General features: G+C 43.2%; 2 protein-coding genes across 2 annotated transcripts; both read left to right on the top strand.

The window, feature by feature from the left end:
• Positions 1 to 1,571: 1,571 nt before the first annotated feature.
• On the top strand, positions 1,572 to 14,419 carry LOC147451567 (uncharacterized). Its single transcript, XM_086518768.1, has 2 exons — positions 1,572 to 2,152; positions 13,676 to 14,419. Exon 2 carries the CDS (start codon positions 14,081 to 14,083, stop codon positions 14,417 to 14,419), a length of 339 nt encoding a protein of 112 aa, XP_086374894.1. The 5' UTR covers positions 1,572 to 2,152; positions 13,676 to 14,080.
• On the top strand, positions 1,641 to 2,063 carry LOC147451568 (uncharacterized). Its single transcript, XM_086518769.1, has one exon. The coding sequence runs from the start codon at positions 1,641 to 1,643 to the stop codon at positions 2,061 to 2,063; it is 423 nt and encodes a 140-aa protein (XP_086374895.1).
• Positions 14,420 to 14,882: the final 463 nt, after the last annotated feature.

Below are 14,882 nucleotides of genomic sequence, written 5' to 3' on the forward strand. Positions count from 1 at the left end.
AGAAGAGATGCCTGTGTTATATTATGATAGTCAAAGTGCTATACAATTGGCTCGCAATCCAGTTTATCACTCAAAGACAAAGCATGTGGATGTGAAGTATCATTTCATCAGGGAAATGCTCGAGGATAAGCAACTTCAGCTTGTCAAAGTTCACACCACAGAAAATCCTGTTGATCTACTTACAAAAGGACTTCCCTCAGAGAGCTTTGCGCATTTTCGCAAGCAGTTAGGTGTAGGGTAGTACATCACTTCTCTACATCTCTTGTATACTAGCTTGTATAGTAGCTTCTCTCACACTTAAAGTACCACATTGGACTTTAAGTGGGAGGTTGTTGGGGTATAAAGCCCAATGTGGTCGCCCAGGTAAGTGGGCGGGCCGCCAGGTATGTACACATATTCTTTTGTAAAAACCTAATCAGAACTCACTATGCTCTACACATTACAGTAGAGCAAGTTCACCATATCGTCGTGCTCTTCTTCTCGCACTCTCTCTCGCGTCGCACTTCCACTCGTACTCCTTCACTTATGAGCTTCTGCACACATTTCAAGCAGATGGCATTGCCCATATCACTAATATGGCCAATGAAAAAGTCCAAGTACACATAAGCCAAGAAGTTATTGCAGTTGCACTAAACCTGTCAAACACGGGGATGCCAATGAGGGCTCGACATGAAAGAGAGCCAAATACATTTGTAAAGCGGGATTCAATCGCTACATTTGATAGCATTATCTGCCAGAGGGCTCAGCTCCCCACCCGGATTTATCAACACTTCTTCCATATTACAGATAAAAGGCCGCCCCGCTTCACCACCCCCAACCATGTAGTGGCTACTACATTCTCATGGGCTTGCCGACAACATTCTCATGGGATTTATCAACACTTCTTCCATATTATAGATAAAAGACCGCCCTGCTTCACCACCCCCAACCATGCAGTGGCTACTACATTCTCATGGGCTTGCCGACAACATGCCCCTGTGGATATATATCATCCACAGTACATTCATTATAATCTCCTTCACCTCCAAGGAAAGGGCCCTGTCAAATATTTAGCTGCCCTCGAAGTTCGGACAAGAATTGCATATGAGGCCATTGGGGCCACAACTCAGCTACCACCTGCTCCCTCCCAACAAGATTGGTTACAAGATATTGATTCCTCTGACGACGAGCCACCCAAGCTGAAGGCTAAGCCAGTGAGGGCATGATTAAGAAGGAGGTTAGTGACAGTGCAAGAAGAGGAGAAGGAAGAAGAGGAAACACATCATGAAGCCTCGCAACCAGAAAGTGATTCCGAAGAGGAAGAACAAGCGGGAACCTCTTCTAAACCACAACCAACACAAGCATCAGAGCCGGAGACTGAGGGAGAGGAAGAGGAACACACCCCATTGATGACAAGGAAAAGGAAAATACCTCCCACAGCTCCAGTGCAAGAGGATCCACTACAAAAGAAGGCTCGCCTTGAACGCCTAAAAGAAGCATACAAGAAGCAACGGTAGTAGCCGGTGACCTTGAGGAGCACGTGGAATCCACGAGAACCACGCGTCAAAAAGCCCTCAGTCACCACGGCCAAAGAGGACCTCCTTCTCAAAGCATATCTAAAGGAAGAGGAGGAAAGACTTGCCAAAGAGAGGATGGAAAGAATGGAGGGCTCAGCAGCATATGAACCACTTGTAACAGAACAACAGCCTCCATCTCCTCCTCCACAACCTGAAGAGCCACACATCTCAGAAGCACAACCTGCACAAGCAACACAAATAGAGCCTGAGATAGCTAAAGACGAAGCTCAGAAGCAAAAGCAAGATTCAACTCAATTTAGTGGAGAAATTGCGGCAAGAAAGGTATCTGTCTTTGTAACAAGAACTCACATACTAAGTCAACAATATGCAGGACTCGAAGAAGAGGGAGAGCCCGAGGTCCAAAGTGCTCCAATTATTATCAACCTCGAAGATGATGAAGCGCCTCCACCTCCAAAGGAAGAAACTGTCAAGCTTGCTACGCTAGAGAAGCAAAAAGAAGCTGAAAGTCTAGCTCACACACCAATAGCTGAATCATCAAAGGAATGAGAAGACACAGTTGCAATACCACTTATATTCCACACTCCTCCAGCAGTGGTCCCACCGCCGATGTAGACCTTCGGTCAAGGCTTGGACTTCATTAGGGAATTTCGAAGGTCATTTGGAGGGCCTTCTAAGAAAATGTATTTTTCGCACTCTCTCTCTAGAAAAAATGGCAAATAAAAGAGCTGGGTCTTTCATAGTAAAATTTCAAAAAGTGTACTTTAAGTAGATTCCTTACTCTTCTGAACATTCATTCGTAGTGATTGAGGGATAATCCTCTTTTCAGTTGCATTGAATGAACCTCGTCAATATGGAGGGAATGAGGCTAACATGGAGGGACGAAGGCGCTGCCGCTATTCACTTTCCATTAAACCTGCACATTTGGCTAATGGCGCACTCCTCAAATGGCACAAATGTTACCCAGAAACGAGCCAAACATCACCTTCACATTGATTTGGACAATGAGTACCAACCATTGATTAAGCGCAGTAAAACAAACACACATATACCTCCCGCTTCCATAGACACGCTCAGAGCTCAGGGAGCTAAACACATAGATATCTGGACGAGAGGCTCTCTCTACCCTAAGAATCCAATGACTAATGCGTCTCCACCGTTTGTCAATCCTACAAGCTTATTGACCTTTGCTGGTGATGGAGAAAAGGGCCTTCTGGGTTATTGTAAATCTCTTACAAGAGAAGCTGAAACTTACAAGAGCATTCTCCAAGCTCAACAATGTGAGATTGTTCGCCTTTCACATTTACATTCTACAGATCAGGTTACCATTTTGCAACATAAAACAGAGGTACAAGAACTGAAAGGAAAGGTGCGAAGTTGTCAAATGAAGGACACCATCTTGGGTGGTCGTATCCGAAAGAAGAAATTGCGCAATCTTGAAACATTGCAGGTTGCATCAGGAGGTCTCAAGAAAAGAATCCGAGCATTAAGGTGATGCTTCTTGGTTGGCTACATTGTCTTAGTTAAGTAATCTTTTTGTTTTTTCTTGTTATGCATTGTTTTCATGTGCCTAAATAGTGTTAGTGAAGCAAATTTTCTGTTATTTACTTATGCATTGTCTTCATGTAGAGATTCAATCTATCCTGACAAGGAAAACATTGACCCCAAAGCCAATATAGGAAAGAGATTGAAGCCACTTATAAGTAGAAGCCTGGCAGCAGATATAGTACATGACAAGAAGTTTAAGGTCCTACAACGAAATGTAGTGGACCGCTTTATTTCAGAGAACTCAGTGCCTGCAAAAGAGATACAAGGCACACTTGATTCACTTGGTGTAAGCAAAAGAGGATATTCGGCTATCCAAAAGTCTGTCTCATCCATCTTTGTTAGGAAGGGTATAAAATCCAAACTTCTACCATCAGCCTCAAGTGTTTGGAAAAAGAGGCTTCAGCTTAACGAGGCACAGGGAGACTATCTTGGACAACCCTTTCATATTGAAGCAACTTACAGTGGCCATGGAGCAAACATGGCATATGATGAGTTCAACAATATTTTTATGGACCTACGGATATTACAGAAGAGAATGGTGGAGTTTTACAACATCACATTTGAAGAGTCACGAGGGGTATTACATTTTGTGTTAAAACTGGATGAGTGTGAGCTTGTTAAAGAGAAAAAGCTAGAGTGTGTTACTATTACTTTAATAAATAGAGCCCTCTCAAAGTGTCCCAGTGATGATCCTTTATATTTTAGTGTTCAATCAGAATCTAAGATATGGTGGCTTGGTACGTTTGAGGTAAGCGAGATTCTCAGGTAAGCTCAAATGTTCACATCTACTTAAGTCTCATTTATTTTGTGTTGCAGGTAAAGAAAGAAGATCATGAGATTCTATATTGGGTGTTCCATCGAACTAATATTCTGGAGGTGATTGATCGACAGACTAACCAGGGAGAGGTACTACGTCTAGATGGAAGGGGAGACTTTCAAGTTCAGTGGCATCTTGCAGGTGACCTCAAAACATTAAAGTGCATGTATAATTGTGGAATGGGTGCAATGGCAAAGTCGCCGTGTTTGTTCTACATGGAGCCTGCAAAGGTCATGGACCCAAAGTGGTGGAGAAAAGCTCCAACACGTCACATTGAGGATCCTGCTTTTCGACCGGTTTTGAAAATACCACTTGTGAATGTCCACATTTGTACAATGCATGCCCTTTGTAGAATTGTGGAGAAATTGGTCTACTTATACATCGGGTTTGCTTGGAAGATTAAGAACTCCGCAGAACGACAAGTAGCCCTGCAGTGCTTAGAAATGGTACTGTCGGATATGGGGCTTCATGGTGGCAATGTGAAAATCCAGCGGGATGAAAAGAGATCAACTGCTGAGAAGGATGTCCCATGCAAACCATCCATCAGTGGGGTGAAGGCATGGAGGTTTTTATCTAAGCCCCAAGGTACAAGAGATCCGAAGCTAACAAAACATGGAAAAATATATAACACATCTTATGTTAGCAAGGTAGAGTATCAAAGCTGGAAAAAGCTACATATTGCAGTCAAAGACCATGAACCAACTACTCGTAACGCGAAGGCTGAGGTTTGGCGATCAATAGACATCCTATTTTTGATGTGCGACAAAGATGACTGGTCACAAGGTGATATGAACAAGTTCAAGGAAAATCTCAACCTTCTGAAAAAATCATTCAAGACAGCATGGACAGACACCCAGATTACTCACTACATGGTATTATCATGTATTTCTTTCTCTCTTATGTGCAAATATGTGACTGTAAAACATTCTAACTAATCTGTTTTCATATCCAGCACATCATCTTCAATCATTTACCATATTTTATACAAAAGTATGGGAACCCGACAATATGGAATACCCAAGGGATGGGAAATTCTCATTACATGGCGAGAAATGCTTATTTCAGGCACACACGACATGGCGGCTCTCGAATCAAGGCTAACAGTTTGAGAGAACTATTTGAATGGTTCTATCGTAGAATCATTCATCGAATGAAGGCAAAAGAAGTCTTGGCAAATTCAGCAACAGCACAAGCCATCGGACATTTACAACAACAAAAAGTTAAAAGATCAATGGCATACAACAACTCCGGAGCTCGTGAAAGTCAACGAAGGTGGAGAGAGACAATGGTGTATGTGAATCACAAGTGGAGAAAGATACTCTGAGTGGATGACATTGTACAAAATTTATGTAATACATGATCTTATACAATTGCTACTTGAAGTGTATCAAGATTTTGAAGGTTCAATTTTGTTTTTTGGCACGTCACCCTTGTAACGAATCATGAGATGTTTGCCATACTCTAAAAGTTCATCTGGGTTTTGTCTACCAAGAGCTAGTGCCATTGCTATGTAGGTGTAGTAATACGCTGCCCGACCACCTGTATAGCCCAGGCAGTAACCAAAACAATCTCTAGCAAACACTTTGTCCACAAGAATGACTTTATCTGCACTTTTGGGCAGCACCGGTCCACCCAAGAAGCGTGATAGTGTCTTGAATGTGTAAGTTGCTAGTGAACCCTCTTGTGACATGGAATTGTGAAAAACTACTATCGGCGACTTGCAAAGCTTTGAAAGGTACTGCGCTAGGGCCGCATCCCTTCCTCGATACTCTCGAGTCCGGCGCCGAAGGAAGTCATCCTTGTCAGCAATCCAAGACTGCACATATCATGTCAGAAGTGACACAAAGAGAGAGAGAGAGAGAGAGAGAGAGAGAGAGAGAGAGAGAGAGAGAGAGAGAGAGAGAGAGAGAGAGAGAGAGTTACCATGAAGCTCTCATCCTGCAGAAAGAGGTTTTCTTGCCACAGGTCTACAGATGTAGTTGACCCCTGACCTGAATGGTTAAACCAATCCTCCACTTCTTTGTTACTTGTTGATGGTCTTAGGCTTTGTCTTATTGCTTGGAAGGTGGCTTCATCAGGTAGTGTCTCCTTGTATTTTTCAGCTTTCTCAAAGCATCTTCAAAGGCATTCCATTGGATTGCTGGATGTTTCCATTGCCTCATCATCACTACTATCCTCTGAAACAAATCCACTCCTCTCCTCTTGGACTCTGGAAATAATAGCCAAGGAGAAATCCTCCCTTAAATAAAAGACACTTTGCACATCATGTAAGAAGATATAGGTCCTGTCTCCAATCCTGAAGTCATGCACAGCAGGCAACATCATCTGAGCATGCTTCTCAGTGAAGTTACTGACATCCAATGGAAGTTTGATTTCTGTGGTTTTCACAGAGAGCATCTTACTTCTTTGTACTTCAATTGCCTCAACCTCAAGGTCGACTGTGTCTTCAACCTCCTCGACTTCTTGTATATGAGTTGTCTCCTCGCATTCTTCATCTGTGCTGCATCCTGCTCCTCTAACACCTCATCAGGATTCTGCATGAGGAATCCAAACAGGCTGTTCAGGTAAATCATAAAGCCAAAGGCTTCCTGAATGAGTTTGCATTCTTTTTGATGCAAAGGGCAGGCTGAATGTCGGCAAGAAGGTGGTAATTCCCTATACTTCTTCAGTCCCTGTCCCTTTCCACCACAGTCATTTAAATGCACAAGAGTCATAGTAGGCAGAACAACCCTCCCTACCTGCACCATCACTTCAAACTTATCTCTGTAGGACTGCAAGAAATTACTGTGCTGAGCTAACAGGTCTTCAATGTCAAACTTTGGATTAAACATAGAATGAACTAGATCAAACTTGTCCCCAGCACCACAAGATGCTGCAAATCAAACAGCCTCTCATCAGTTGCAGCTGGGTCTTCCAGAGAAGACACATCCTCTTTGGCTTTACATTTAGTTGCACAGGGACTACTTTCTAGCACATCTGCATCATCTGAGAAGTCTATATTCCTCTTTCTTGTATTTTTCTTCAGAAGTACTGTACAGGGCACCACAGCCTTGTAGGGTGAGGGATCCTCTTGCCCTGGTGACCTCTCTGATTGATCTTCACCAATTGACTTTTCTTCAGATATGTCCTGACAAAAGTCAACAGTTCTTTTGGCAGAAACATTAAGCAACTGAGCCTGCAAAGGTTGAAATCCTGGCACAAGCTCTGGGTCTGGTTTCAGCCTCTTCTGCCTACTGGACCTTAATCCTATTCATCAGGAAACATGACAAGTCTCACTCTCTCTCTCTCTCTCTCTCTCTCTCTCTCTCCAGATATATATATATATATATATATATATATATCTGTCTCTCACCAAAGCACAAACAAAAACACACATAGTCTCTCTCTCTCTCTCTCTCTCTCTCTCTCTCTCTCTCTCTCTCTCTCTCTCTCTCTCTTTGTATGTGTCTATTTGTACTAAAGGCGCGTAAGGATGTAAACGTGCTTTTTGAGAGAGTCATAACTGTACTATAGGCGCGCGGAGAGAGCTGCAGCCAGTGTTTGGTTGGCTCTGCGCGCCGTTAGTAACGGGGACAGAGAGGGGAGGGAGAGAGAGAATGTGTATATCTCTGTGTGTGTGTCTGTGTGTGTCTCTGTCTATGGAAGTATGTGTTGAGGTGTGTGTGTGTGTGTGTGTGTTGAACAACAGTCTGGGTTTTTCTTTGTTTACACACACACACACACACACAATTTGTACCAACTGTTGGTGGGGTTTGCAGGAACTCCAAGGGAGGTGTCTCCTCCATTGCTTTTTGTGTGTCAAACTGACTCTGTCTCTCTCCCTCCCTCTCTCTCTCTCTGAGAGTAAGGAGTCCCTCTCTCTATCTCTCTCTCAATCTGTGTCTCTCTCTCTCTATCTCTCTCACAATCTGTTCTCTCTTTCTCTCTCTCTCTCTGTCTCTCTATCACTCTCTCTCTCTCTCTCTCGCTCTCTCTCTCTCTCTCTATTGTTCTCTCTCTTTCTCTCTCTCAAAATCACACTTATAACGGATACACACGGAGGCGCCCCACGTGTTACTATAAATTAGAGTATAATTGCATGTTGTCACACGTGCGGTCATTATTGAGACCGTATACTTTTGTACGTCATATATAGAGGTCAAGAGAGAGAAAAACCACACCTCGTGAAAGAGAGTGAGTGAAAGAGAGAGAGAGAGAGAGAGAGAGAGAGAGAGAGAGAGAGGAAGAGAGAGAGAGAGAGAGAGAGAGAGAGAGAGAGAGCCGTCGTCTGCATCTCCGACAGCAAGCCGACCCATCGACATAACGAAGGTCTGCCTCTCCCTCTACCTTTGCCTCTATCTCTCTATCTTTGTTTCTGTCACAGTACCAAGCTCAGTCTTAACAAACAACACACACAAACAGTCACAAACACAACACACACACACACACACACACACACACACTCACAAACACACAGACACACATATAAAACATACACACACACACACACACAAAGAGACACAAATATAACATACACACACACACACACACACACATAGAGAGACACACACACACAAATCACAAACACACACACACACACACACACAAATATAACTTACACACACACACACACACACAAATACAGGCACACACACACACATAGCCTCTCTCTCTCTCTCTCTCTCTCTCTCTCTCTCTCTCTCTCTCTCTCTCTCTCTCTCTCTCTCTCTCTATACCAAAGGCACGCGTAGAGAGGCATAACCGGTGTGCATGTCTCTATGCGCGCCGTTAGTACTGTGCATTGACCAGTGTATGTCTGAGTGTTAGAGAGAGAGAGAGAGAGAGAGAGAGAGAGAGAGAGAGAGAGAGAGAGAGAGAGAGAGAGAGTATTTCTTTTACGTTATACTAACGGCGCGCGGAGGTGTTTGTTTAGGTCAAAACGTGCTCCACGCGTGCCTTTAGTAATGGGCTCTCTCACTCTCTCTCTCTCTATTTAAATATGATAAGCTATAGAAAGGAGAGAGAGAGAGAGAGAGAGAGAGAGAGAGAGAGAAGAGAGAGAGAGAGAGAGAGAGACTCTTCTTTTTGTGTACAGTGAAATGGCTAGAACAAAAGCCACTGCAAGGAAGACAGGCAAGGGACCAGGATTAGCATCTAAAGCAAGTAGCAGATCTGCAACCCCAAAGAAAAGACCTGGAAAACCCAATAAAATTCTGAAAGGGCCAAGGGTGAAGAAGTTACAAACCTGCATGGGACTTTTCAGAGAAATCAGAAAGGCACAGAAATGTGTAGATTTATGCATACCAAAGCTGCCCTTCCAGAGGATGGTGAGGTCCATATGTGCAGAAGCTACCTGGGGCACCAAAAGGTGGAAGGTGGTGGCATTAATGGCTCTACAAGAAGCAGCAGAGGACTTCCTACTGGAGTACTTCAGTGACATGACCATTGTTGCAGCCCATGCCCACAGGGTTACTATAATGGACAAAGATAGTGAGACACTGAAAAGAATAAGGTGGAGGTATGACAAACTAATGGTCCCCAATGTCTGCAAGGATAAGAAAATGAGGGAAATTTTGTTATACCCCCCGGAGCTAGTGCCACAACTCACAGTTGTAGATGTCACACATGATGTGAATACAAGGGCAAGGGCAGAGACTATTGCTCGCCAAACAGAGGACATGAGGGAAGCAGATCTTAAGGAGAAAGCAAAAGTAGCAGTGGAGTCCCAGAGGCAAACAGAATGCAATGTTGTCCATGAAGATGGGCTTGCAGAGATACCATTTGTAGATGGAGCCAGAAAGCTAGCTCTGGAAAAAGTGGACATTAATTTATTGCAGAATCCAAATGCTCAGATTTCAGACACAATTATCTATGCTTGTCTTAAGTAAGTGTTACTATCTTGCTAGCTTTGAAAACTCAGATAATAGGTTTGCTAACTCAGGTAGAGTCTCTGCAGCCTGATCAAAAGTCAACTCCCACTGCACACCCACACAGAGGTGTTTCTTCTTGATCCACAAATGTCAGTGATTATTAGACAAAAGAACAGTCCATCTGGGACCTTTGAGAGTTGGTTTCTCCATTGTGCTATGCTGGAAGTTACTGTCATCATCTTTCCATATGAGAACAACCATCACTGGAGTCTCATATGCCTTGATGTTGACCAACCAGCAGTGTGGGTGTTCAATTCAATAAAAGGAACCCACCCTGAAATTAGGCTGTAAGTGTTTTGTATCAGAAAGTGTTTCTTATAGATATCCATGTAAATTTGAAGCCTCATGCTAACATCTTGACATTGCTTTGTGCAGTTGTATAAAGAGGTTGTTGCTTGCCTATGGCAAGCTATGTGGAAGGTATGAACTATACAAGGCCCCAATCAAAGATGTACCTGTCCCAAATCAAACCGATGGAAATTCTTGCGGCTGGAGATGTCTTCTCCATGCAGAATATGTCCTGCAAAGCTACTTTGCATTAAAACCTTTCATGACTAAGGTACCCATTTGGCAATGCATTCAGTTAGTTTTGGTTTAGTCTATAAAAGAATTCTCACCATGTGGTCTTTCAATTTTGCAGAGTGCTTTAAAAAACTACACATATGATTATTTGCAAAGATACCGGGTAAGTTTAATACAACACCTGCTTACTATGTCTAGCCCTAGAGAGCTTGAAGATAGCGGCTTGGATGACCGCACTATTGATCTAACAAAACATGACGTGCCACCACAACAAACCTCTGCATCCGATACAGTGGAATCACAACGGGCCGAGGGGGTCATATCAGCAGAAGATGAAAGAGCCGAGGATGAGGAAAGGTCAAATGAGCATATGGAAGGTGCTAGTGTACAACCAGAGGAGACAATGAAAGAGCCAAGTCAGCTAGTGGAGGAGCCAAAAGAGCCTATGGCTGAAACCCAAGATGAGGAAAGCAGGCCTATAGATGAGCAAAAGGATATGGATGAGGAAAGCAGGCCTAGGGATGAGCAAACTGATATGGATCAGGCAAGGATGTATGAGGCAAGCCGATCAACCGAGGGAGAGGAAAAGACCTTGGAGGAAACCTTGAATGAGGCAGAAAGAGCCATGGGGGAGACCCCTGATGAAGATGTGAATGATGACTATGAAGATAAAGCAGAGGAGAGCAACAACGACATGAACACTACAAAGACCCAGTATGGACCCTTGCTACCTGTAGATACGGTTGTTCCGGTAATGTCTATTCAAGTATGGCAAAATATGTTCAGCTTCTAACTACTTATATGTACTTGTCAACTTTTACAGAGGTTGATTATCTTGGACGTCAATGGATTGCTGCTGATGCGGGTGCCTCTCGGTGACAGAGAACCCTTTGAGGATTTGCAAACGTTTCGGATGGGAACTTGTCGAGTCGTGGTTCGTCCAAGAACCAAGGAATTTATTCAGTTTCTTCTTCCGCGCTTCAGAGTTTCCATATGGTCTTCAATGCAAAGGCAAAACTTGTCGCCACTAGTTACAATAGTTTGCAGTGTATGCCACGCTCACACGTCAGATTTTGCCTTTTTGTATGATCAAAGAAAATGCGTTACCGTTGAGGGCCACTACCACCCTAAAAAACCACACTTACCTCTTTTGTACAAACCGTTTAGCCAAATCAATGTACCCTTTGATGCAACTAATACACTACTGATTGATGATACTTCTGAAAAGGGAGAACTAAATCCGCCCGGAACAACTATCTCACCACCTTCTTTCGAGGGGCATTCCTTTGATTTTTACCTTGAAGACATTCTAATTCCATACTTACAGAAATTGTATCTCAGTCCATTGTTCACGGACGAGTTTGTACTTTCTAATGAATTAAGATGACTCTTCTATCCTGTCTTTGTCTTGTCTAACATTGAGAGAGAGAGAGAGAGAGAGAGAGAGAGAGAGAGAGAGAGAGAGAGATTTGACATGGTAAAGAAATGTATTTCAAGCACACTTTTTCACAGGGCACAATTGAAAAATGAGCTCAATAAACTTCATGTCTTGAAAGTCATTTGTATACACTTGGGTTCACAAGAATATCTGTTACATTGACACTACTTCAACCCGACCATCCAACTCTTTGAACAAAATATCTTTATCCCTTCGCCGCATCACCTTACGGCCAGCTAGGAAAAAGGAAAAATCTGATAGGTCCTTGTCCATTGACTCTTCAATTATGTCATGCCGCAAATGCTGAAGACTGCATAGCTCCCTTATTGTAACCACCAACAGTGGGCCATGCTCTTTATCAATCACTTCCACATCCACAGCAGGATTATCTTCCAAACCTGCAGAAACCTGGTCCATAGGAATGTACTTACCGTTGAGCATTTGTGATCGCATATACCAAAACGAGAGTAACAGTGATTGGCTTGCAATCATGTACTTGACAAATAGAGTATCAAGCGCGACCTTGTACCGTAAACCAATCTCTTCCTTTGCATACCATCCTCTGTCAAGAAGTTTGTCACAAGATGACTGCTGAAATGACTTGCACATGAACATAGTTTTTGTAACACGGATGTTGTAGCTATGAAACAACTCTATGAAGAGTGCAACAGGAAAAATTTTGCAATTCTAACCAGTTTGGTGGGAATAGAGCTACGTAGAGACCTTTGTATATCCTTGTAGAGCTTACTTCGCATTACCTCCACCATTGTTTCCTCGGGAACTGGCCAGTCCACAGTGTTCCAATCAGTTGGTAGAGGCACTTTCACCAACATGCCATTCTTATTCCCTGAGCTGAGTTGGTAGAAAAGGTCATAAAAAAATATTCCCTCATCAGCCAGTCTTTTGCTGCTCCTCCCTGAATACTGTAGAGAACCAATGTGGACATGAACAACATGGAAGAGGCCTATTATGCACTCCACAGGCTCCCATTTCTCATAAGAAGAGGGATAAACATCTGCAATATATATAAGAAGAGTTAAACTAAGAGTATCAATAAGTACAAACGACAAATCTAATGTAATTGAGCTGTGAAGAATGGAGACATTGCTCATAACAAGAGGGAGAAACATTGCAAAATATATAAGAAAAGTTATAATGAGAGTATCAGTAAGTTCACATGTCAAGAGTACTTACAATTGCAACGTGTTTGATGTATATCTGATACATTTCTACCGTTTGCTATCACCTCTGGATGGGTAAACACATGCTGAACAAGAACTTCCTTTACAGATCTTTTGCCGATTTCAACTTTGAAATCCAACACTCTGGCCTTCCATGCTGAGCGGTAAACGTTGATACCACTAGACCTCTTGGGTCTTCTTGGTTGCATGAGGACCCATGAACCTTTGTTTATCCTTTGTCCAACCCATTGGTTCTCTGCACTTATTGAAGCTGGTATTGTAATTGAGGATATGCTACTACTTGGCCTTCTAGGCAAAGTGCAGTTGTTGGTTGTTGGTGTGAGAGACAGTAAACACCTGGAGCCTCTTGGGCGAGAAGACGTGGAAGCCATAGCTCTCAGAGAAAAGCTTTAGTGGAGGGAGATTCACTTTGAAAGCATTCTAATGGAGGGAAAGTGTTTTAGAATTCCAATATCTTGTGCGGGCTTAATGGTCACCCTCCAGTACGTTAATGACCATAAGAGAATATCAGAAGTGGGACCACATGCAAGCACCTAAAAGCTCGGTAAAAGGAAGGAAATTACGATGCTAGAATCCTAGATTCGTGAAAGTTTTATGCTATTTTCCTATTTTTTGAGTCTTTCCACGTACTTTCCTACGTAACGTAGCCTTCGTGCTCATTGGACGTGCTCTATTATTCTCTCTCTTCATATGGCCCTCCAAATGACCTCTGAAATTTCCTAATGCTTTGCTACTCAGATTACAATGATGACTGAAGGAATGAAGCATCAGGCCAGGCAGCTTGAGAAAGAAACAGCTACAAAGAGCTTGCAGCTTGAAAAGGCACTCCAAGAAGTAGCTCAACTGAAAGAACAGCCAACCAGCACTAATGATGAGCTAAGAAAACTACATACTCAGTTTACAGCAGAAAAGGAGTTGCATCACAAAGCAAGACATGAGTATAGTGGACTCAAATTTATGTATGATCGGGCACGGATCACATCACTTCCTTAAAGGCCCAAGTCCAGCTTCAAAGTGAACTCATTGACAATCTCAAAGGCTATGCAGCAGCCGAGGCCACCTCCTCCTCAGCTCAAATAGCTATGCAATAAAAAGATTAGAAGATAGAAGAGCTCGAGAAGAAGCTGAGGATGGAAGCCTTCCAGAGAGAAGATCTGGTAGCTCAATCTATGCTACAAAAAGACCAACTCCTTCTAGAAAATGAAAATTTAAAGCAACAGTTGGCACTCTTAAAAGCTTCAAGTTCACGGCCAAATATAGCGCCTACATCTACCAGGCCTGAAGCCAGGTCACTAGAGACAGAAGGGACTGTACAGCAAGAGATGCCTCCAGAGGAACCAATATCTGCACCTGCTACAGAGCCAGAGCCTACTATAGCTAAAGCAGTAGACAAAGAGCTTACATTGAATGAATTGGCAGAGCTGCAGTTAAGAGAGCGCATGGAGACCCTCCATGAGAGGTATCATTAGAAGAGCCTAAGCTGGGAGCAGTGTATACTACACTCTGCAAATGTCGCTCACCTGACTCCCCATCAGATAAATGAAGCTTGGTATGTGCGCATGCTTCCCTTTCCACTGATGAAGTTTGAATCTCTTGATTTCAAGCAGAGTATACTAGCTGATATTAAAAGGACGGCAGAGGAGCAGCAGGTGCCGGAGAAAAGTCTTGAACCTACATGGCGACAGAGATGGCTTAAGAAGCATCCAGAATTTCTTATCCATCAAGTCCACACACCTAGATCCATTAAAGAAGATCCTACAGTCTGCCCCTGTCCGCGAGTATACACATGGCAAGAGTTTGAGCACCTTCAGAAGGAGCATCCCACTTGGATGAACTATCCACTACTGCCAGCTCCTAAGCCAGGTGACTACCTTACAGAAGAATATATGATCAGATCACTGACTGAAGCTGAGGAAATGTACAGAGGTCTCC

The sequence above is a fragment of the Adiantum capillus-veneris genome, chromosome 8, assembly GCF_014529385.1.
Source record: "Adiantum capillus-veneris isolate H3 chromosome 8, ASM1452938v2, whole genome shotgun sequence".
Taxonomy (NCBI): Eukaryota; Viridiplantae; Streptophyta; class Polypodiopsida; order Polypodiales; family Pteridaceae; genus Adiantum; species Adiantum capillus-veneris.